At 40.8% G+C, this 24,525-nt stretch overlaps 1 protein-coding gene across 1 annotated transcript in view; it reads right to left on the bottom strand.

Annotated features, from left to right (window-relative positions):
* Nucleotides 7,563-24,525, bottom strand: part of OCA2 (OCA2 melanosomal transmembrane protein) — a gene marked incomplete at its 5' end in the record, with an annotated part of 212,273 nt that continues 195,310 nt past the window's right edge. Inside the window, 2 exon segments of the mRNA NM_214094.2 lie at nt 7,563-8,235; nt 19,149-19,242. Of these exon segments, the coding sequence (NP_999259.2) occupies nt 8,151-8,235; nt 19,149-19,242 (179 nt within the window). The 3' untranslated portion in view covers nt 7,563-8,150.

Here is a 24,525-nt window from a genome sequence, read left to right as displayed (position 1 = left end):
CATTCAATTCAGTTGTAAAGGGGCAACATGTGGTTCGTCATGGGGCACAATGTCATGACATGAGCCTGTTCTTGGCAAATATCACTTCCAGGCCCATTTACTGGAGAAGAACTACTTCAATGTGAATGATCTCTGCCCTCTGGGCTCCAAAGAGTGTGGGGCACTTAAAAGCTGCATATGGGAGCATCCAAAGAGCTCCCCTCCTGAGCACAGCCCTAGGTCCAGTGTGCCCGCCTGTGCAAGGAGGTAAGGTTTGGGGGCACTCACTGACCTGGGTCCGGCATGTGTCCCCCTGGTTGGGCTGGGACCTCAACAGGAGGCCTGAACACTCTTGCTCCATGTCCCCCTGCATCTGCCCAGATGAAGAGCCTGTGCACCTGGGCCCACCCACACCCACTCCCCTCCTGTGTGGCTGGAGCCTGAGAAAGTATCCACTGTGCACTTGACTCTGCAATTCTGCATTCAAACTCTCTTTGTGTTATTGGGAAGCAGAGGCCCAGAAAGATGTAGGGGAGGGTTTAGGGCACAGTAGGTGGGCAGAATCCAGAAGAAAAATAATGATTCCCACTCCCTAGACATGTACTCAATCTTTGGAAATAAAAGCCCCTGAGATCTCGGTGAACCCCTGCCACCCTCCCCCAGTTCAGGCCACTTTTCTCTCTGTATCTCCACAAGCACAGAGCCTGCACCCAGGGAAACAGACACCCTTGCAGTTGGTGTTTGGAGGGGTTAAGCGTATTTGACAAGGGTGAGACTAGAAGATGTTTGGAGACAGCTCTGCATGAGGTGGAGATAGCTATTCCCCTGGCAGCATGGCCAGAAGTCTGTAGTATGAGGGGACTTGTCACAGTCCTTGTGGTGCTGCCTGGGCCAGGGCCTGGGGCCTTATGGACAACCTCTCTCAACTCTGAGAACCTAGCTGCTGCAACCCATCCCCCACTGGAGTCAAAGGCAATAGGCTGAAGGGGCTGTTTCTTTCTCTAGGACTTGGGGGCTTGCCTTGGCTGACTGCAAGGGGTCTGCATGCTTGGAAAGCCTCTTTGGCCTTGATCTTCCACCAATGACCCACTGTGCTCTGAGAATTCTGGAAACTGCTGTCCCCTCATGGGGGTCCCTCAGAGGAGAGAGGAGCCTGGGGCTTGGGGAATGAGGACCTGTGGCGGAGCAAAGTGGGGCAGAGCCAGGGGCCAAGAGCCAGGAACAAGACGCTTCCTAGCTGCATCCTTGGGGTCCTCATTGGGAAGTGCCAACTGAAAGGAAAATGCGCAACATGAGAGTCTTGAGTGTGTTTCTTCAGGGTCTTACTGAGGATTAGAGCCCAGGAGACAGCCACACAGTAGCTCTGGGTAAACTGCTTTGAAGAGATAAGGGAGGAGCCTGTATACACATGAATTTTTTGGCTAAGAAAATCCGTCTATTCAAGCACACATGGTGGTGGTGGTGCATATACACAATGATTATTACTCAGCCTTAAAAAAGAATGAAATAATGCCATTTACAGGAGCATTGATAAACCTACAGATTATCATACTAAGTGAAGTTAGTCACAGATAAGTATCATATGATATTGCTTATAAGTGGAATCTTAAAAAAATGATGCAGGAGTCCCCATTGTAGCTCAGCGGGTTAAACATTCAACTAATATCCATGAGGATGTGGGTTCCATCCCTGGCAGCATAGGTCACAGATGTGGCTCTGATCCTGCGTTGCTGTGGCTATGGCATAGGCTGGCAACTGTAGCTCCAGTTCAACCCCTAGCCCAGGAACTTCCATATACTGCAAGTGGGGCCCTAAAAAGAATTTTTTTTTAAAATTTTTAAATGATGCAATTGAACTTATTTACAAAATAAAAATAGACTCACAGACACAGATAACAAACTTATGGCTACCAAAGGGGAAAGAGGTAGGGAGGGTTAAATTAGGGGTTTGGGATTAACATATACACACTACTATATATAAAATAGATAACCAACAAGGACCTACTGTATAGCACAGAGACCTATACTCAGTATCTTGTAATAATCTGCAATAAAAATAATCTAAAAAGAATTATATATAACTGAATCACTTTGCTGTACGTCCAAAACTAACATAATGTTGTAAATCAACAATATTTCAGTAAAAAAATTTTAAATACCAGAAAAAGCATTCATCTTGGTAAATGAGCAGATATCTTAAGGTAATGATTTTAGCACATTTCTTTGTGTGGAAAGATGCAAGGATCTGGGGTCACTGAAATTCCTCCTGAGATATGCATCTATCTAGGGGCCCATTTGCCCAAAGCCCAGAATGCCTTGTTCTGGTTTTTGAATCCTTTGTTCCTTTCAGGATTCACAGCTAGTGGGTGGCAACAGTGGGTTGAGATTTAAATTTTGTGTAACTTGTGGATAAGCCAAGCTCTTTGGTTTTGCTGTCGTTGTTCACAGAAGTAGGGGATATTACTGCCCTGTCTAAGGTAAGGGTGCCTGAACTAAACCCCCAGAGGTGGAGGCCAGGTGGGGAGAGAGTGGTTTCTGACATCCAGTCCACAGCCCAGAAGCCTGCAGGGTGGGCTGCTTTATCCGGGTCTCTTGAGACCTCTGTCCTGGGGACACCAATAAAGGTTCGGTCCTGGTACTGCAGTGCTAGTGCTGGCCACAAGGGGGCAGGCAGCCTCTGGGTCAGTGGTGCCCATTGAGATTTCCAGGTGCAGCCAGAGCAAAGTACACAGGGGTCACTCTGGCCAGGCTCCTGCCTCAGAAACAACATGTCCCTATTACAAGTGCTCATCTCTACAGACTGAGATGGACAGAAGCAGGAAAGGGAACTCCAAGGCTGTCTCATTTACTTATTCATTAACTATGTTCCAAGCATTCACCCTATGCCAAGAGAGACCCTGTACAGAGTTGAAAATGTCCAAGTGGCCCCTGCCTTCCAGGAATCTGGAGCAGAGGAGGACAAAACATAAAAGGCAGACATGTGAAAGAAAAGGGCAAGTGCTGTGCCCAAAATAAAAGGATGTTGTAAGGAGGGTGTGGGGGTCCCTGGGTGGGAGGGTCTGAAAAGGCACAGCTAGGTGACATGTCATGGGCCCAGATGGAAAATGGGAGCCAGCCTTGCCACGATGGGGACAGTGTCAGGGAGAAGGCACTACAGGGTAGGGACTCAACAGGCAGAGTGAGTGGCCAGAGAAGGTAAGACAGTTGAGTGTGTGGCCTGAGGGAGCCTGGAAGGAGAGAGCGGGAGAGGGGTGGGTGCTGGGGTCAGTCCTGGGCCTGGAGACTGTTAGTTGTCTCTCCTCTCTGACGGTGCCACTCCTAACTTAGTACTTAGCGTAAATATTTAATTGCTCATGGTTTCTGTGGACCAGGAACAGCTTAGCTGGTGCTTCTGTCTCAAAATCTCTATGCACATGGGGCTGTGGCCTCAACTGAGGCTGAACAGGGGTAGGATTTCTTTCCAAGCTCGCTCACCTCAAAACTGTTGGGCTTCTCTTTGGACATAAGAGCCCAACTGCCTCTGCTTTTGTTGTCATTGGTACTTGCTCTGTTATCACCCATGTAGGCCCTTCTGTAGGACAGTATTCAACTGCTGTGCTTTTTACCCCCAGATCCAGGAATATGAGGCAGAGATAGACAAAGAGACAGAGATAGAGAAAGACTGACAAAGTGAGAAACAGGGAGAAAGAAATGGGGAGGGAACATAAGAGAATGAATCAGAGGGAAACGACAATCCTTTTGTTGTTAAAACCTAGATACGACATCCCATCACTTCAACTGTATTCTTTCAGTCTGAAGCCACTTACTAACTCTTAGTGATGACAGTTGGATGTGCGTCTCAAGGGCTGGGGATCTATGGCAGCCTCTATGGAGTGAATATGATGATACAGTCACTACAGTTCACCCAGAACAAGAAATTGAGGTAAGACTTTGTGTTAATACACATTATTATTATTATTTTCTTTTTAGGCCTCACCTGCCACATATGGAAGTTCCTGGGCCGGGGAACGAACCCAAGCTGTGGCTGTGACCTATGCCACAGTGGCAGCGATACCAGATCTTTAACCCACTGCACCACAGCAGGAACTCTTAATAGGTACTACTGATTAAGAATGTGCTCCCTGGATATCATAATTACTGTCTCATAAGGCTGAACATAAATCTACATTAAAGATAATTAAAAGCCCAAGGGCATCAATAAAGTACAGTACTATGGAAGGAACATTGCCTTTCTCAGTGTTTAAGTAGAAGGTAACTCTCAAGACATTTTATGTGTAAGAAAATTTCACCTAAATAACTCATATTAGGGCTATTACCCCTCTGGTTTTTAAATTCTTCAAGGTTTGTCTCTATAATTTTAAAAGCAATTTGCATCACTTATTTCATAGATAAAGCAAGATTTTATTATATACTCATTGAATGTCAGAGCTGCAGGAGCTTCTGGAAAATATTTAACATCCCTACCCATCTTCATTTTACAGATAAGGAAACTGAGGCTTCGTGAGGTGGCCACTTGACAATGACACAAATAAGGTTCTCTGACACCTGGTTTACATTCCTTGCTCACTGAGGAAAAATGAAGAACTTTCATTGTAAACCAATTGTCATGTAACCCACTGATCCATAATTAGACAGGCTTACTGGTCTTCTGTTACATGGCCTTGAGGAAATTGGGGCCAAGCAGTTCTGGAAGACACACACATGATGAAAGGGGGAAGTGGTTCCAATTCCCAAAGTAGGTATATCTGCTGCTTTGCCACCTGCCCCTCTGACTGTGCCTACTCATGGCCTTTCGGGGGTTCATCTGTGGAAGGCAACACATAGCTACTGATGCAACTCATGAAGGACAGGATATGCAGAAGAGAAAACAGATTCCTCATCTTGAATTCGGACTGTAAAAGTGTGTCCTCACAGTCCCCGTGATTTTCAGAGTTCTATGCATGAGGTGTCAGAACCATGCCTAACTGTGATAGCTCAATATTCACAGCAAAGCCACCATTTGTTCCTTCAATGTTGTCTCTTTCTGTCGCCATGAAACAGGCTTTAATAAGCACTGGATTACTTACCTGCTAATTCTGGAGACAGTATCAAGAGAGAGTATGGGGAGTTCCTGCTATGGCTCAGTAGTAGCAAATCTGACTAGTAACCATGAGGACACGTGGGTTTGATTCCTTGCCTTGCTCAGTGGGTTAAGGATCTGGCGTTGCTGTGAGCTGTGGTGTACATCGCAGACACAGCTTGGATCCCAAGTTGCTGTGGCTGTGGCACAGGCCGGCAGCTGTAGCTCTGATTCAATTGGGCCCCTAGCCCAGGAACTTCCATATGCCGAGAGTGCAGCCCTAAAATGAAAAAAAAAAAAAAAAAAAAAAAAAAGAGAGGGAGAGAGAAAGAGAGAATGAACAAACTTGATAAAAAGCTGATGGCACTTTCACCATTTCCTTTACTGCAGCTGTGAACTTTTTTTTTCATTTGCTGAGGAGCAAAAAATGGTGGACAGAGCTGAGTATCTTCCATCTGCCCATTCAGATCCACACTCCTACTCGTCCTGCTCTGTGTCCATAGGAGCTAACTTAGGTGGACAACATCAACCATTCCTCTTGCCCTTGGCATCTGGCTGGCTTCAGACAATGAGAAGGACAGTGAAAAATCACAAAGAGGAAAAGAAGTGAAATCAAGGCAATTCCCAGAGCCCCTTCCCTGCAAAGTGATTCCTATTGATCGTAACCCTCCACAGGAGCTCCCATCTGGGTCCCTTTCCATACTGCCCCCTCCATCTTCAGGTTCTAGTGACTCTCACCCTCATGGACCTACATACAAGTGCCTCCTGACCAGTACCAAGGACTGCACCATCCCTGATGAAATTCCCTTTAAGCTACCCCAGCTGAACAGCCATCTGTTCAGCCAGGGCTCTGACTGCTGCACTAGGGAAATTAATCAATGAGCCAGGCCACCTTGGGTGCTCATTTGATGCTTGTAATCTTTATTTTATTTATGTGTTTATTTATCTTTTAGGGCCACACCCATGGCATATGGAAGTTCCCAGGCTAGGGGTCAATTCAGAGCTGCAGCTGCTGGCCTATACCACAGTCACAAGCAACATGGGATCCGAGCCATGTGTGTGACCTACACCACAGCTCATGGCAACACCAGATCCTTAACCCACTGAGTGAGACCAGGGATCGAACCTGGGCATCCCCATGAATACTAGTTGGGCTTGTTACAGCTGAACCATGATGGGAGCTCCTGCAATCTTTTCAGTCAAATGGTTTACCTCAGTACCATTCAGAGGCTAAGGTGCCAGAAAAGGTAAAACAGTGCCAGTTTATTGATAGAGTTTTGAATTTAAGAGCAGACATAGAAAACTGCGCTAGGAGGGAACCTATGGGGGAAGTTAGAGAAAGGGAGGGGCTGCTGATAAATTGGAAGTGTCACTGGAGGACTGTCGAGGTGACAATCTAGAGGAGATGGCAGGGAGTGACAAAAGGATGGGAGACAGACCTCTGAGATGAAAAATTCAAGGTGCAGTTATTGGGGATCCAGTTCGGGGTATAATGAGTCCTGAGTATCTGATCTCAGGGAGTGCTGAGAAGTGTGAGGGCTACGGAAGAGAGGAAGAAATGAGTCAGGAACTAAAGTATTTAAAATGAGAAGGGGCGACTGAGGAGCTGAGGTGGGAGGAGGAGAGATAGAGGTTGTACACCACTCGGGAGGAGATGCTGAAGAAGGAGAGAACTGACATGAATTAGGAGCAGCCTCTGGGCACAAGGAAGGCACCAACACCACGTGCAGGCATGAAAACGTGGGAAAAAGAGAAAAGGCTTTTTGGTGTAAGGGTCTGGGGCATCTAAGTATCAGTGAGGTAACATAAGAAGGGAGCAGAGCTGGAATGCTGGCAGGGCTCCTTTCCTGGAAAGACTGGAGAGCGGAGCCTCACAAGCAGCTTCCGTGACCTCCTCAAGACCGATTTTAAAACAAAAATGAGGTTTTGTGTCACTTTTGCTGACAAGGAATTCAAAGATCGCTCATGAATCTAAAGGAGGTTTTCATAAACTTTCTCCCCACCTATCCGGAAGGAAACAGGTTGCCATTTTACAAATATAGATTCTAAACGACCCTGAGGGTGCCAGGGACATTCAAGTTCTTGGTACCCTGGGGATCTTAAACCTTTTGAAATAAGACACTTTATATAACTACTGCTGTGCAGAGCTCCTGGTATACATCTTCTTCACCTCAACTCAAGGTACTACCAACAGTAGACCAAAAGTGAGGAAGAGAGCTGTTGTCTGGGGCAAAGCCATGGTACTGACCCAGCAGAGCAGATGATACCTCAGTTGAAGCCCAGTTCCCTCCAGCTCTTTGCTCCCACTGTCCTTGCCTCATGTGTAATGCTCCATAGAAGAAGAGCATTTAGTAGGCGTTGACTTGAACACTGGAGTCCTGCGGGTGCACAGAGCTGAATGTATGGACCACATTTTGGTGTAACTGATGGAAATAACATGCACCATCTTCAAAACTGGAGATTATTATTCCAGGCTGGTAAATATTTAAAATTCTGTTTTTAAGAAAAGCACTTACAACCTTCTTCAAATCAAATTTCTGGACTTTTAATGACTTAAAAATGCCAGAGAAAAACACAAGTGGATAGAATGCAATTTTATATAATGTAAACTACTAAAAAAATCTAAGAAACTAACAAATTCTAAGATCTTTGGTCAAGGGACAATACATTTTTTAATATATATAATGTTTCCTTACCAACTGTATGCCTTTTCCAAGAAGAGTATGTATTCAGAGGGCATACAATATGAATACTCATTTTTTAACATAAAGAGTGATTACATGAAGAAAAACTATTGACAGCCTCAGGAGAAGTGACATTTAAACAAAACAAACCATTTGGAATGGATTATTACATTTGTGTCTTTTCCTACAGAGTATATAGCAAGATGTATTTTGAAATATACATATTTTCCTATTTTAGAATCTTGGCTATCTTGCATTTCCCACAATTTGCTAGCTTTCACCCACATAAGAGAGTGGTAGCAAAGGTCTCCATTCCAGAGCTCCTCCATAATAAGCACCTTTTCTTCTCCAAAGAATGTCTTGGGGTAGTTTTCTACTGATGGTGGTGATGGCTCAAGTGTCCTTCAGTCTTCACACACTGTATACCTATTAATTCCATCCCATCACGACGTGAGCAACAAGGAGGTAACACATCCCAACCATACAGGAGACAATCATCATTGGGAAGCCCAGTCTGAAACACAAAGGGAAGTGGATTACAGTGTCTGGTGTTTGGAGAGTACTGAGATCTAGACTCATTATTATATTATGTTATTGCTAAAGAATATGGCCTTAGGAGCTATATATCCACAAAGGAAATTACTTTTTATTTCTAGAAATCCAAAGTTGGGTTCAGCCTAGGTGATCTGGATGCCTGCCTCCATTAGCTATATGCCATTTTATCTGAGACCTACTTATGGTTTTCACAAATTTTCAACTGATGTTTTAGAGCCTTGATTTGTTCATTTAAAACATTAGAGGGTTGATCAGGAATGATGATCACAATTGCCAATGTTATGAAACTGCACTCCTCCATATCCCAGCCAGGGTGGAAATAGAACAGACCTAGCAGGGAGCCAAAACTCTCCTCTCCCTAGAGAGGCTTCCTTCCCCCTGCAGTGTCAATAGAGTTGGAGTGGGAGTCCTAGGCTTCCCGAACCACCTGGCAGGAACAAGGTGACATCCTCTTAGCACCACCAGCATGAGATTAGAGGAGGCAGGTCAAAGCAGAAGATTTAAATAATATCCAGAATCTTAAGAGACACCCAAAATGTCCAGGATATAGCAACTGAAAGTCACTCATCATGCTAACAACCAGGGATATTTCACCTTTAATAAGAAAAGACAATCAATAGCTGTCAACACCGAGATAACACAGAAGTTGAAATTACCTGATAAGGATTTCAAAGCACCTATCACAAAAATTTGCCAATGAATGATTACAAACACACTTGAAACAAATGAAAAAATGGAAAGTCTCAGAAAATAAGCAGAAGACATAATGGAGAACCAAACAGAAATGTTAGCACTGAAATGGAAGTCCAACTGGACAGCCAAAAACAAGGCTGGAGAGTACAAAGGAAAGAATCGGTGAACTTGAAGATATAGCATTAGAAATTCCCCATCTCAAACAACAGAGAAAAAATAAACTAAAAGAAAAATCAGCAAACTCCCAGAGACTTGTGGGACATGAACAAAAGATCTGAGATTTGTATCACTGGTGCCCCCAGAATAAGAGGAGAAAGAGGGTAGTGATGGAAAAGAACGCAAAGAAATAATGGCTGAACAGTTGGTAAGCAGACTTAAGAAACTGAGAAAACCCTAAAAAGGACAGAGCCACCCCAAATCTATGCCAAGCCACAACATAATCAACTCCTGAAAACAAAAGTAAAAGAAAAATTATTGAAAGTAATGAGGGATAAATGACAATTTGCTTATTGGGAAAAAGAACAATTTTCTCCTTAGAAGCCATGGAGGCCACAAAGAAGTAGAATAATATTGTTCAACTGCTGAAAGGCAAGACTAATTAACCTAGATTTCTTTCAAAAATAACCTTCAAGAATGAAGGGGAAATCAAGATATTCTCAGGTGAAGACAAACTAGAAAACCAGCAGACTTACCCTAAAGTAAATTGCTGAAAGAAGGTCTTCAAACAGAAAGAAAATGATAAAAGAAGGAATCTTGGAGCATCAGGAAGGAGGAATGAACCAAAGAAAAGGAAGAAATATGGTTAAACACAATAAACTTCCTCCCTTGAGTTTTCAAATTGTGTTTGCTATGAAGCAAAAATTATAACATTGCCTAATGTGATTCTCAAAGAATATAGAGGAATCTTTAAGACAATTATATTCTAAATGAATGAAGTATAAAGGAACTTAAAGGGAAGCAATGTTTCTACACTCCACTTGAACTAGTAAAATGCCCACAAACTGTATTAAATTATGTATTTATAATATCAAGGCTAGAGCAACAGCCAAAAAATCTACATAAAAAGATACATTCAAAAACACTGTACATACACTAAGATGGGATTTGAAGAAGTGATCAAGTAACCCACAAGAAGGCAAAAGAAAGAGAAACTATAAAGAGAGGTGACCAATAGAAAACAAAAATAAAATGGAAGATAGAAGCCCAAATATATAAATAAAAGAAAAAGAGAGGAGTGGGGGCAGAGACAGGGAGAAAGAGAGAAAGAGACAAAGATAAACACAGAGAGAGGCTGAGAGATAGAAAAGAGAGAAGGGATTATGTCAAATGCCAGCTCTAAGTACTTTAGATTCCAGCTTCCTTATCTGCTAGTTGGGTTAGTTGCCAATGAAGAATAATACAAATGCATCTGCATATACCATAAAATCCCTAAAAAAGCCCTTAAACCAAATTGAAAAGGAAGAAGTAAAATTATCTCTGTTCATGATAATGTTGGTGATTATCATAATGACATAATTTTATATATAGAAAACCCTAAAGTTTCCATACACAAAAAAGAACAAAACACATGTAACAAAGTTGTAGGATATAAAATCAACCCCACAAAAATCACTTGCATTTCTATATACTAATAATGAACAATCTGGAAAGGAAATTACAAAAAAAATCCAATTTACAATAACAATAGAAAGAATACAATACTCAGGAACACACTTAATTGAAGGAATGAAAGACTTATACACAGAAAACTACAAAACAATACTGAAAGGGATGAAAGGAGCATAAATAGGTGGAAAGACAACAGTGTTTGTGGTTTGGACTTAGCCTTATGAAAATGTCTATACCACCGCGAGTGGCCTACAAATTCAATTCAACAAGAATTGAACATGTCATATATACATTGAAAACTTAGAATTTTGGCTATATATAAAAATGAAACATTACCAGGTCACTAAAAATGAAATCTTGCCATTTGCAACAACATGGTTGGACCTCAAGGGTACTATGTTAAGTGAAGTAAGCCAGATAGAGACAAAGACTGTATGATTTCACCTATAAGTGGAATCTAAAAACCAAAACAAATGAATAAACATAACCAAAGAGAAACAGAGTCATAGACAGAGAACACCTGCTTGTGTTTGTGGAGTGGGATTGAAGGAGGAGAGAAATAGGTAAGGGAGATTAAGAGGTACATTCAATTACAAAATAAATGAGCCACCAGGATGAAATGTACGTTGTGGTGATAAATCAATAATTATGTAGTATCTTTGCATGGTGACAGATGAGAAGCAAATTCATTTCAGTGATTTTTTTTTTTTTTGGCTGTGCCATGGCATATGCAAGTTCCCAGGCCAGGGATCAAATCCAACCTGGATCCTTAAACACTATGCCACAGCAGAAACTCTGTGGTGATCATTTTGAAATGCACAGAAATATTGAATCATTATTTTGTGCACCAGGATCTAACATAGTTTTGCAAGACAATTATACTTCAAAAACAAACACACAAACTCAAAGAAAAAGGAATCATATTTGTGGTTAGTTTTGCAAAACAATTATACTTCAAAAACAAACACACAAACTCAAAGAAAAAAGAATCATATTTGTGGTTACCAGACTGGGAGGAGGAATTAGATGAAGGTAGTCAAAAGGTACAAACTTCTGGTTATAAGTACTAGAGATGCACTTAATAATAATCAAGATAATTAACACTGCTCTACATTATAAATGAATGTTAGGAGAGTAAATCCTAATATTTCTCATTAAAAGGAATTTTTTTTTCTATTTCTTTAATGTTGTATCTTTTTTTTTGCTTTTTTTTTAAGGGCCACACTTGCAGCATTTGGAAGCTCCCAGGCTAGGGGTTGATGTAGAGCTGCAGCTGCTGGCCTCCCGCCACAGCAACGCGGGATCCGAGCTGCATCTTTGACCTACACCACAGCTCATAGCAACGCTGGATCCTTAACCCACTGAGCAAGGCCAGGGATCGAATCCACCTCCTCATTAATACTTGTCAGGTTTTGTTACTGCTGAGCCACCACAGGAACTCCAAATGTAGACTCTAATGTGACAAAAAGAACCAAAAATTGATGGACATCCCCTCAAAACTATCCATTAAAAACTGCAATCCACTGCCCTGACCACAGAGGGTGATCTTAAACTAGAAATCTTCAAACTGACCCCAATAGCCAACTACATCCATGGTGGTCTGTGGATGAAAGTAGATTTCATCAATAAAGGCTTCATAAGAAAACAACAGAACATGAGCATCTAAATACTGACACTGATAAAGATTTGTCTAAAAAGTCAACCATGAACTAGAAAAAAAATAAAACTGCACTACAACTCTACACTGAATTATGCATCTTAAACAAGTACTTGGAAATATGAAAAAGAACACCTTGAATCAAAAACCCAAATGATAAGAACAGAGATAGATAAAAGCATGAAGAAATAAAATGATAAATCAAAGGACCAAATCATGTCAGAAAGGAAGATTAAATTATAAGGTGTCCCAGAAAATATAATCGAATGAAAATTTAATAAGAGCTATTGAAGAAATAAGGAAAACAAACAAGGGAGTAAAAATAAAGTAAATTAAGTAATAAAATCAGTCAAGAGAGAAAGAGGTTGGGATGGAAGACGAGCCAAGAAAAGCCAACATGAGGAGATCCATGAAGTGATGAAACATAATTTATGCTTAAAATTGTGATTCAGGAAATCTTTCTGGAACTAAAATCAGACATGATTCTACAGTTAGAAGGGCCCATTGTATACCTGGGAAAACTGACACAGAGCAATCAACTCCAGGGCACATCTTAGTAAAACTGTTAGACTTCAAACATAAATGAAAAATTCCCTCAGGCCTCTAAACAAAATGATCAAATAACTTACAAAAGTAAGAGAATTAATGAGCCTCCATCAGATTCCCTCCAAAACAACACATGAATGAGGCAACAATAAAACAGCATTTTCAAGAAAATCAAAGAAGTTATAGGTGAACCAAGGGTTTTAATTAGATATGAAGCCAAGCTCTCCTTCAAATGTCAAGAATACAAAAAAATAGTTCTCGCAAAAATTCAAGTACTACTCTACTCAGGAGCTGTCCTTGAGCACTTTTAAAAGATTAACTTCACCCATCAAGTGACTAGGGACACCCGCAAAAAGACAGATGGTGAATATTTGACACCATGTGTGTACGTGGATGTGTGTGTGTGGGGGGGGTTAGGGCCACACCTGCATACGGAAGTTTCCAGGCTAGTGGTCCAATCTGAGCCACATCTGAGACCTACACCACAGCTCATGGCAATGCTGGATCCTTAACCCACTGAGCAAGGCCAGGGACTGAACTTGTGTGCTCGTGTATACCAGTCTGGCTCATTACCACTGAGCCACAATGGGAACTCCAATAGTTGACATATTTAATTGTAGATCTGAGACAAACAAGCATGAGGAGGATAATGGAAGAATAATATGTAAATGCTATAGGCTTTGAATGTACAGATAACTCAGTCTGCAAATAGGTAAAGAAATAAGAAGAAAGGAAAATAAGGATATTAACTGTTATATGGCCAATAAATAGGAATCAAAGGATACCCTTAAAGATAGACAAACCAGATTTTAAGATTAAATAAGAAAACAAGTTAACTAAAGCATTTGATAAGGTATGAGGAAAAAAAAGGGAGTCACTAGAAGAAAATATAACCTTTTAATTACAAAGAGGAATTTTAGAAGATAAAAGAGCAAAAATGCATAAATGAGAAAGATAGAAACTAAAACATATTATATAGCAATGTAATTAAATCGCATGGCAAATGTGGGTCATGCAAATAAATGCGAATGAGCTAACCTCACCTACTAAGAGAAAAAATATTTTTTATTTTGATTCACAACAATATACCATTAAGAAGAGGCGCCTAAAAGATATGGAGAGTAATGTCACTGAAAACGATATGAAGGTAGTAAATGAGAATATTAAAAAATGTTCAACACAATTAACTGTTAGGTAAATCTAAATTAAAACCACAATTACATATCACCACATGTCTATAAGAATGTCTAAAATTAAAAATCTTGAAAACCCTGAATGCTGGAGAGAATTCAGAGAAATAGAATCTCTTACACATTGCTTATGGAATTTATCCAGAAAAATGAAAACCTATGTTCAAAATCTGTATGTAAATGTCATGGCAGCTTTATTCATAAGAGCCCCCAAACTGAAAAAAATCCAGATGGTCTTTACTGCGTTAATTTTTTTTTTTTTTGGTCTTTTCTAGGGCCACACCCACAGCACATGGAGGTTCCCAGGCTAGAGGTCTAATCAGAGCTGTAGCCAGAGGCCTACACCACAGCCACAGCAATGCCAGTTCCAAGCCGCATCTGCAACCTACACCATAGCTCATGGCAACGCTGGATCCTTAACCCACTGAGTGAGACCAGGGATTGAACCCACAACCTCATGGTTTCTAGTCGGATTCGTTAACCACTGAGGCACAACATGAACTCCTAGTGGGTGAATTATTACATGAACTGTGATGCATCCATGTGTGGTGCATGGTACAAACTGTTATATATACCATGTAATGCAATTTAAAGGAACAAAATATTGGTATGTGAAACAGCGTAGTTGAAATGCTAGGCAATTATGATGACTGAGATGCCAAACCAAAAGGAACACATGTTGTATGATTCCATGTTCATACCATTTTTGTAATGACAAAATTTTAGATATGGAAAATAGATGAGTGGTTGTAATGGTTAACAGGAGTGGAGGTGGTAGGGAAATGCAGTGGCTATAAAATGGCAAGAAGAGGGATTCCAGAGGTGATGGATTCTCTGCATCTTGATGGATTCTCTGTATCAATGCCAACATCCTAGTGGTGATATTGTACTACAGTTTTTTCAAGATTTGACCAATGAAGATAGCTGGGTAAAGGGTGCCTGAGATCTTCATGTTGTTGCCTCTTACAGCTGCTTGTGAATCTATAAGTATCTTGAAGGAAAAAGTTTAATTAAAACAATGTTTTTTAGATTTAACAGTTAATTTTATTTTTTAATTAAAACAATTTTTAATGAAACCAGAAAAATTCTAGAAGAATATGGAGGTGAAATTTCCCTGTTTGAGAGATAAAGGTAAAATCATATTAAGTAATATTCATAATTTTGACTACAGACTATCTAGAAGCCCCATGTAAAATTTGAGACACAAAAATTAACTAAAAGAATAGTTCCAACATATATATCAGAAACAAATTCCATTAAATGTAAAGAGAGCTTCAAAAAAATAGAAAAAAATTCAAATCTCTCAATAGGAAGACACAAAAGATATGAGTAGAAAGTTTACAAACTAAGAAATGCAGATCTCCATCACTTACATAAAAGAGGTTAGGAGATCCTGCTGTGGCTCAGCAGTAATGAACCTGACTAGCACCCATGAGGATGCGGGTTTGATCCCTGGCCTCGCTCAGAGGGTTAAGGATCTGGCATTGTCGTGAGCTATGGTGTACGTCGCAGGCATGGCTCAGATCCCACATTGCTGAGGTTGTGGTGTTGGCCAGCAGCTGCAACTCTGATCAACTCTTAGCCTGGGAACTTCCATATCCTGCAGGTGTGGCCCTAAAACCAGCATGCATGCATGCCTTCATGCAGAAATAAATAAATAAATAAATAAATAAATAAATAAATAAATAAATATAGTTAACCTCAGTGGAATTAATTAAAACAAAATGTGAGTCTACTGTTAGCCCACCAGATGAACTGTATTTAAATTATCAGCAGTGAGGGTGAGGTTCCGTGGAGAGAGTGGCAGAGCAACACTTCTGATGCCAGCCTGCCAATTATGTATCTAGATTCTTACAACATTATTCATTTAACCAGGAATTGTATGTAGGGATGTTTATCTTCAGTTACCAAGAATGAAACAAAGTTTTATAATGTAAAGACAGTCAACACAGGATTGATAAAGAATAGGAAGCAACCTGAATGTCTAACAAAGGTAAAATAGTGATAGGTCCATATATTGTAGATATAAACATATTTTATTTTGGAAGAATAATTTTTGAACTGGTAAAATGCTCACAAATACTATGAAAAATAAAGGTAAGACAATATGATTTAAACCTTCTTTTAAGTATATATATATATATATATATATCATGAGACGGAGGAAAAAATATTAACAAACACAAAATTTTGATTTCTGGGTAGCAAGATTATGAGTTACTTTTAAAATCTTTTACAGATTTCCTTTGAATACGTATTCATACGGTCAGAAATATATAATTTTGAAAAATAAAGTAGTAATTCAACATTTTGCACTATGTATCATAGGAAGCCAACTTTTATGGAAATAAATTTTTAAATGAGGCAGATAAAAGTCAATTTTATAATCTGTAATGGCAAATTAAGAATTTTAGGCAAATAAGGGCTCTATAAAAACAGTGGCTAAAGAGAAAACTGCTCTGATTTATGAGCAAGCAGACAAAAGAGACATGACTCCTGACCACTACAGAGACATTTTCTTCTCCATCCAAGAAGATGGATGCAATTCATAGGCCACTTGCCAATAAGCTCTTGGAGGAGACATGGGGCAGTCTTGCCCCAAGCTTTCTGAGGCCTCCACATTACTGAACATTAACCTAGCCATTGCACTGTAACTCTGATGTAAGTCCAATATATTGCATAGAATACGGCCTAGTTGAAAAATTCAGTGTGCATATGCATCATCCATTGGATCTGAACCCTGAGTTTTCGCAAGTTCTAAGTGGACTCCTTCAGTCAGGTATATGTCCTTGTTATTATTCCAAAGTTACACTGAGAAAACAGCAGACAAGTGTGTACTGTTGCCTTAAACCCCTCTAATCTTTCATGATATTATACTGGGTTTCCTCTGTCTGTGAGACTAACCAGTGTTGCTATCGCCATAAGAATCCCTACTATTTGGAGTCCAGCTATGATTGCCAGCAAATGGGGGGAACTGTATTGCATGCCTGACTGCCTAAACCCTGCAGGAATTGAAAACCCGGTGCAAACAAGGGGGTCTTAGAATTGCTGAGCCCAAGTCTGTATTTTCCATTATTGCCCACTCAGAGCACTGGTCTCTGAATCTCCTTCCTTCCTTCTTCCCTCCTCTCCTTCCTTCGCTCCCTCCCTCCCTCCTTTCCTTCCTTCCTTCCTTCCTTCCTTCCTTCCTTCCTTCCTTCCTTCCTTCCTTCCTTCCTTCCTTCTTTCTTTCTTTCTTTCTTTCTTTCTTTCTTTCTTTCTTTCTTTCTTTCTTTCTTTCTTTCTTTCTTTCTTTCTTCCTTTCTTTCTTTCAGGGCTGCACCTGTGGCACATGGAAATTCCCAGGTCAGGGGCTGAATCAGAGCTGCAGCTGGGGCCTATTATCCAGCACAGCAACACCAGATCTGAGCCACATCTGTGATCTACACTGTACCTTGTGGCAATGCTGGATCCTCAATCCACTGAACAAGGTCAGGGATCAAACCTACATCCTCACAGAGATGATGTCGGGTCCCCAACCTGGTGAGCTACAATGGTAACTCCTCTAAATTCCTTTTCTTGGCTATGCTCCGGGGCTGGGCCTTCACTGACTTTGGAGCACAGGCTGGATGATGATAGTGTGAGGTGCCTCATTTTGCTAAGGCCTCCACTACATTTGCTGTAATGAATGCTATTCTCATTGAGAGAATCTTGTTCAAGTGACAGGATTTTTAAAAATTTTTAAATTTTTAAAAAAAATTTCGCCAATACATTGTTTTTTTTCTACTGTACAGCATGATCACCCAGTTACACATACATGTATACATTCTTTTTCTCACAATATCATGCTCCATCGCAAGTGACTAGATATAGTTCCCAGTGCTACACAGCAAGATCTCATTGTGATTTTTAAAATATATTTATCACAGGCATTTAAGAGTCTAGATGGGAAGAAGTCAGTCAACAGCTAAGTTTCAGATACTGTCCCTCAGCAGCAAGGTCAACAATGTGCCCAAAGTCCTGCTGAGGGAGGCATGTGAAGGGTCCCCATGGCCCACTCTCCAGCTTAGTATCTCCCTCCCACACCCAAGTCTCCCAAGAGTGTCATTCAAATTAATGTCTTAGCAAAACTGCCAAGTATTACAAGTTGTTCATGAATAAACATGGTCTATATGCTAAAGTCTGTCAAAAGTCAGTGTTCTATTATACATAGGGCCCAGTGTTGGTCCTTACTTGAGCATGATGGCCATGGTTCTCCCCCTAAGTTCAGCCCAGTCGAGCAGTACCTTGCAGAAGCAGAGGTCCCAGGGCAGGGAGCACTGCCTCATGGCTGTAGGTGAGCTGCTGTTATAAATCTTTAGTGGGGCTGGTTCTCATAGCCATCTCTATGCATGTACCAGATTTGAGTTGCCAGCCCAAGAACTTCAACAGAAACCTTATTTAATGCCAAGTGAATTTCTTTCATATTGGCAGCACCATTTTACAAGCACCACCAGTGTCTATGCTGTCCCAGTCCCTGCATCTAAAGTGCAATGGTGCCAAATGAAAACAAGCATGCAGGGGCCAGGATCCCAGAGCAGGTCCTCCTTTGTAGGAGCTGGCAACAGCTGCACAACCCCACCCAAGGCCTCCTCTCCTGAGAGGTGCCTGTTCCCAGGTTGCCCCTAATTTGCAACATTCCTGGGTCCTTCCAATCATGAGCTTTTCTGCTTGGCAATCCAGTAGAGGGATACCAGACTTTTACTATGTACCTGCATCATGGACAGCCAAGACACAAGTCCCATTGGAATTTTTAAGAGAACAACATAAAATACCAACATCTCTATAATTACTAAAACTTTCTTACCTTAGTGCTTAATAGTATGTGTGGCTGACTTTTTTCATTGAGTAAGCTTAGGAACTACATAAAGAGAATTTTTTTTTTGTCTTTTTAGGGCCGCACCCATGGCATATGGAGGGTCCCAGGCTATGGGTCAAATCAGAGCTACAGCTGTTGGCCTATGCCACAGCCACAGCAACACCAGATCTGAGCCGCATCTGTGACCTACACCACAGCTCAGGGCAATGCTGGATCCTTAACCCACTGAATGAGGCCAGGGATCAAACCCACAACCTCATGGCTACCAGTCAGATTCGTCTCTGTTGTGCCACAAAGGGAACTCCATATAAACAGAAATTTTAAATAAGTTTTTAAAGTACCTGAAAAATTCCATGAAAGAGAATCCATATCCATGCTGCTCTGCAATTCCTGCACAAACAACATTGGCTGATGCTCCAATCAGTGTCCCGTTACCTGCAATCAAAATTTAAAAGGTAAAACGAAATCTCAGTTTGCAGTGGTAGACTTCTGCTCTCTTTTGTTCTACATTTGGATCATCCATATCACAGGCATTTGATTTGATGGTGACTTTACAGGTCTGATGAAAGTGACTGCCTTGCAAATATCTGTAAGAAAAAAAAAACTCCACTGGCAAACAGAAAATAAATTTACTGCTTGTAATTATAGGAATTCAATTATAAATAGGGCTACTAATGTTGGATGTGCTAGGAAAGAGGAACTGCGAAGGAGAATTGGCAAATCACTGTGGGACATGGTGACGTATATCTTTCAGAGGAAAACCCAAGTAGGGCAACACCCACAGGAAGGAATGTTTATCCTCAGAGCAGTGGAATCTCAGATGAGAATCTTCATTCTTAGGACTCCAGGTCTAGACACCTACCAGGAAACCTTTTGTGGGGCTTCAGATGGATGTGAAGAACCAGGATAATAAAATGCCTTGGGGGGGGGGCTTTTCATGGCAAGCATGATCTTCAGGGACACTGACACGGACACATGGGCAGAAGTATGGCCTCAGGGTGAGGGATGTTACCCAGGCCCCCAACACAGGGATGGGCTCAGGGCAGGGTAAATTTACTTGGTGAGGCCCATAGACATATTTTATCCCCTAAGAGCAGAGGTCAGTGTTTGGGGGTGGGCATACTACCCAGGCTTGGCCAAGTTAGATCAGTTCTGACATCTGCACATGAATCACCGAGGACTGTGAACCATGAGACACAAATCTGCAGCTGCCGACAGCACACTGGCCTGAGGGGGTGGCCTTTCTGAGAGTGGACAGCAGAGCAGGAGGAGGACCAAGGAAGCTGTGCCCCTCAATGCTGCACTGTTCCAGAACCCCACACTAGAACACTGAGGACAGAGAGAAGTGGAGAAAAAATGAGCTCAGAGCAATGTCACATATGAGCTTTCTGAGGTGCAAAGGCTCACAAAGAGCCTCATTGCATTCTCCCCACCTTTAATCCATGGAAGAATTAGATTAATGGGTTTTCAGTGAAAACCTCTAAAATAGCCACACCTGTTTACATGCTTGTTCTAAGGATGAAATATATTTGACATGTCAACAATGTAAGACTTTGGATCTTAAGAGCCCTAGGGTCTCCCCTGAGTTCTGAAGCCCAGCAAGCTCAAGCCTTGTGTAGGGCCTGCCTCTCCTGAGGTTGGCCCCAATCTACTATGGTCACTGTCTGCCCCAATTCTGATGTTCCATTTTGTGACAGTTCCTCTGTTCCTCAGTGTAGGTCAAACTGTATGGTCCACTTAGACACAATGGAGGTGGGGAGGGCAATCTCATCCCCAAGGTAAGACAAGCTGCCTCACAGTGGGAGTGTGTGTGATGGGCCAACACCTACGCTGCTCTGTGCAGGAAAGACTTTAGGGTAGAGACAAAGGAGGCACAGAGCCTGGCTGGAAGACAGTCCAAGTGTAGGTGATGCTGGATTGTTCCAGGTGGTAGAATGATGTTCACCCCCTAACCACATGAAGGAGCCCATACTTTTCCTCAGAGCTTGGGCTTATGTCATGATGTTACTAGGTATGGAAAAAAGGCAGAAGTCATGCAGATTATAGACCTTGAGATGCAGGATTATCCTAAACCATCTGAGAGGGCCCCACTAACTCACAGGAGGCTTTCAAAGTAGGGAACTTTCTCCAGCTGGAAGCAGAAAAGAAACCTCAGAGTGAGTTCTGTAGAGATCCTGGAGTCTCCAGGGGACCACATGGATGGAAAGGTAGGAGAGATATATCCCAGAGGTGAATTGGAGAGACCCCATGATAGTGGTTTGGAGGGATACAAGGGGGTTGGAGGGATTCCCACCACAAGCCAGATTCCACACACCATTGCTGGTTTTAAGATTTAGGCCCAAAAGCCAAAACTAGCAAGCTAAGGGCAGCCTCAGCTGACAGCCAGCTAGAGACTGGATACTCAGTCTTACAGCTGCAAGGAACTGGATTCTCCCAACAACCTGAGTAAGTCTGGAAGAGGATCTATCCTCAGAGCCACCAGAAGGGAGAACAGCCTGCACACACCTTGATCATGGCCACATGAGATGTAGTTATGGGTTACTATACTTGAAAGCCATGGAAACCACAAATCAAAAAATACAGTAGATTCACAAAAAACCAAAAAGGAACTCAAGCATAATACAAAAGAAAGAAAACTATCAAACTATAAAAGTAAAAACAAAAAAGAAGAAAGAAACAAACAAAAAAAAAAAAAACCCAAAATCAACCGGAAAACAAGGTTTAAGTAATTACTTCAAATGTCAGTGGACTAAATGCTCCAATCAAAAGACACAGAATGGCAGATTAGATTAAAAACCCAAAACCTACAATATACTAAAGAGACTCACTTTAGGGTGAAAGACACACATAGACTGAAAGTGAGGGGGTGCAAAAGATACTTCATGCAAGTGGAAAGGACAAGAAAGCAGGGATAGCAATACTCATATCAGACAAAATAGGCTTTAAAACAAAGTCCATAAAGAAAGGCAAAGAAGGACACTATGTAACAATAAAGGCATCAATACAAGAAGAGTTAACATATATAAAGCCAATATAAGAGCACCTAAATATTGAAAACAAATACTAACAGACATAAATGGAGAAATGGATAGGAATACAACAATAGTATGAGACTTTAATACACTAATGACATCAATGGACATCTTTAGGCAACAGAGATCCTAAATGAAACATCCAGAAAGTTGGATTTAATTGATGTCTATAGGACACAACATCAAAAAAAAACACATAAATTCCATTCAAGCCCACATGGAACATCCTCTGGAATAAAACACAAAACAGTCCTCAACAAATTTAAAAACAAAGAAATTATTCCAAGCATCTTTTCTGACCACAACAGCATGAAAATCAACCATAGAGAGTAAAATGGGGAAAAATCATATGGAGACCATAAAACATGCTACTAAAAAAACCAATGGGTCAACAATGAAATCAAAAAGGAAATCAGAAAATTTCTTAAGACAAATGACAATGAAAACACAATCTTACATAATCTATGGGATGCAGTAAAAACTGTTCTAAGAGGAAAGTTCACAGCAATAGAAGCCTTCATAAGAAACAAGAAAAATTTCAGACAACCTAACCCACCACCTAAAAGAATTAGAAAAAGAAGGACAGACACAACCCAAAATGTGAAGAAGGAAGGAGATAATAAAGATTAGAGAGGAAATTGAGATTTTAAAAAATGGAAATGATCAACAAAAAATGAGAGCTTTTTGTTGTTGTTAAGAGAAACAAAATCAACAAACCTGCAGCCAGGCTCCCCAAAAATAAAAAAGAGAGGACAAAAATAAACAAAATAATAAATAAAAGATGAAAAATAACACTGACATCACAGAAATACAAAAAAAGGACAAAATACTATGAACCATATGCCAACAAACTGGACAGCCTAGAGGAAATTTCGAGAAACATACAGTCTCCTAAAACTGAGCCAAGAAGAAATAATTTGAACAGACCAATCACTTAGAGGTGAAATAGAATCTTTAAAACAAACAAACAAACAAAAAAACTCCCTGAAAACAAAAAGTCCAGGATTGGAGGAATTTGCTGGGGAATTCTACCAAACATACAAAGAAGAAACTATACCTATCCTTCTCAAAATTTTCCAAATGACTGAAGAGAAAAGAACACTCCCAAAGCCATTCTGTGAAGTCACCATCATCCTGATACCCAAATCAGACAAAGACACTATAAAAAACCAAAATTACAGGCCAATACCTTTGATAAATATAGATGCAAAAATCCTCAACAAAAAGTAGCAAACTGAATCCAACAACTCATAAAAAGGATTATACACCTGCTCAAGCTGGATTCATTACAGGGTCATAAGGATGGTTCAACATATGTAAATCAAGGAGTTCCCATTGTGGCTCAGCAGGTTAAGAATCCAACTAGTATTCCTGAGGATGCAGGCTCAATCCCTCAGTGGGTTAAGGATCTGGCATTGCTGTGAGCTGTGGTGCAGGTTGCAGATGTGGCTGGGATCTGGTGTTGCTGTAGCTGTGGTATAGGCTGGCAGGTGCACCTCTGATTCAACCCCTAGCCTAGAAACTTCCATATGCCATAGATGTGGCCCCAAAAAAACCATGTAAATTAATCAATGTGATAAACCACATCAACGAAAGACAAAACCACATTATCATCTCAATAGATGCAGGAAAGGCATTTAATAAAATTCAACATCCATCCATGAAAAAAACTTACCAAAGTAAGCATAGAGGGAACATAACTCAACATAATAAAATCCACTTATGACAGACCCACAGCCAACATAATAATACTCAATGGTGAAAAGCTGAAAGCCTTCCTGCTAAAACCTGGAACAAGACAAGGATGCCTACTCTTACCGCTTGTATTCAATATAGTATTGGAAGTCCTAGCCACAGTGATCAGACAAGAAAAAGTAATAAAAGGTATCTAAATTGGAAAGGGAGAGGTAAAACTGCCTTTATATTCAGATGACATGATGCTATATGTAGAAAGCCCTGAATGCTCCACACAAAAAAATATTAAAACTAACAAATGAATTCAACAAGGTATCAGAATACAAGAACAATATACAGAAGAAATCTGTTGCATTTCCTTACACTAACAATGAAATATAAGAAAGTATAAAACAATTTCATTTAAAATTACATCAAGAAAGTTCCTTTTGTGGTTCAGTTAAGTTAAAAAACCAATTAGTATCCATGAAGGTGTGGGTTTGATCCCTGGCCTTGCTCGGTGGGTTAAAGGACCCACTGTTGCTGTGAGCTGTGGTGTAGGTTGCAGACATGGCTCAGATCTGGTGTTGCTGTAGTTGTGGAATAGGTCAGTGGCTCCAGCTCTGTGGAACTTCCATATGCCATAGGTGCAACCCTAAAAAAAAAAAAAAAAAATCACATCAAGAATAAAATACCTAGGAATAAACCTAGCCAAGGAGGTGAAAGACTTACATGCTAAAAACTATGAAACATTCATAAAGGAAATTGAAGGTGATTCAAAGAAATGGAAAGGCATTCCATGCTCTTGGATTGAAATAATTAATACTGTTATAATGGCTGTACTACCTAAAGTAATATACAGATTTAATGTGATTCCTATCAAATTACCCATGACATTTTTTTCACAGAACTAGAACAAAGAATCCTAAAATTATATGGAACCACAAAAGACCCAGAATTGCCAAAGCCATCCTGAAAAAAAAAAAGAACAAACCTAGAGACACAACCTTTC

Source organism: Sus scrofa, chromosome 15, assembly GCF_000003025.6.
Source record: "Sus scrofa isolate TJ Tabasco breed Duroc chromosome 15, Sscrofa11.1, whole genome shotgun sequence".
In the NCBI taxonomy this organism is placed as follows: Eukaryota; Metazoa; Chordata; class Mammalia; order Artiodactyla; family Suidae; genus Sus; species Sus scrofa.
Note: the sequence above shows the minus strand (reverse complement) of the source record. Positions and strands in the feature narration are given on the sequence as shown.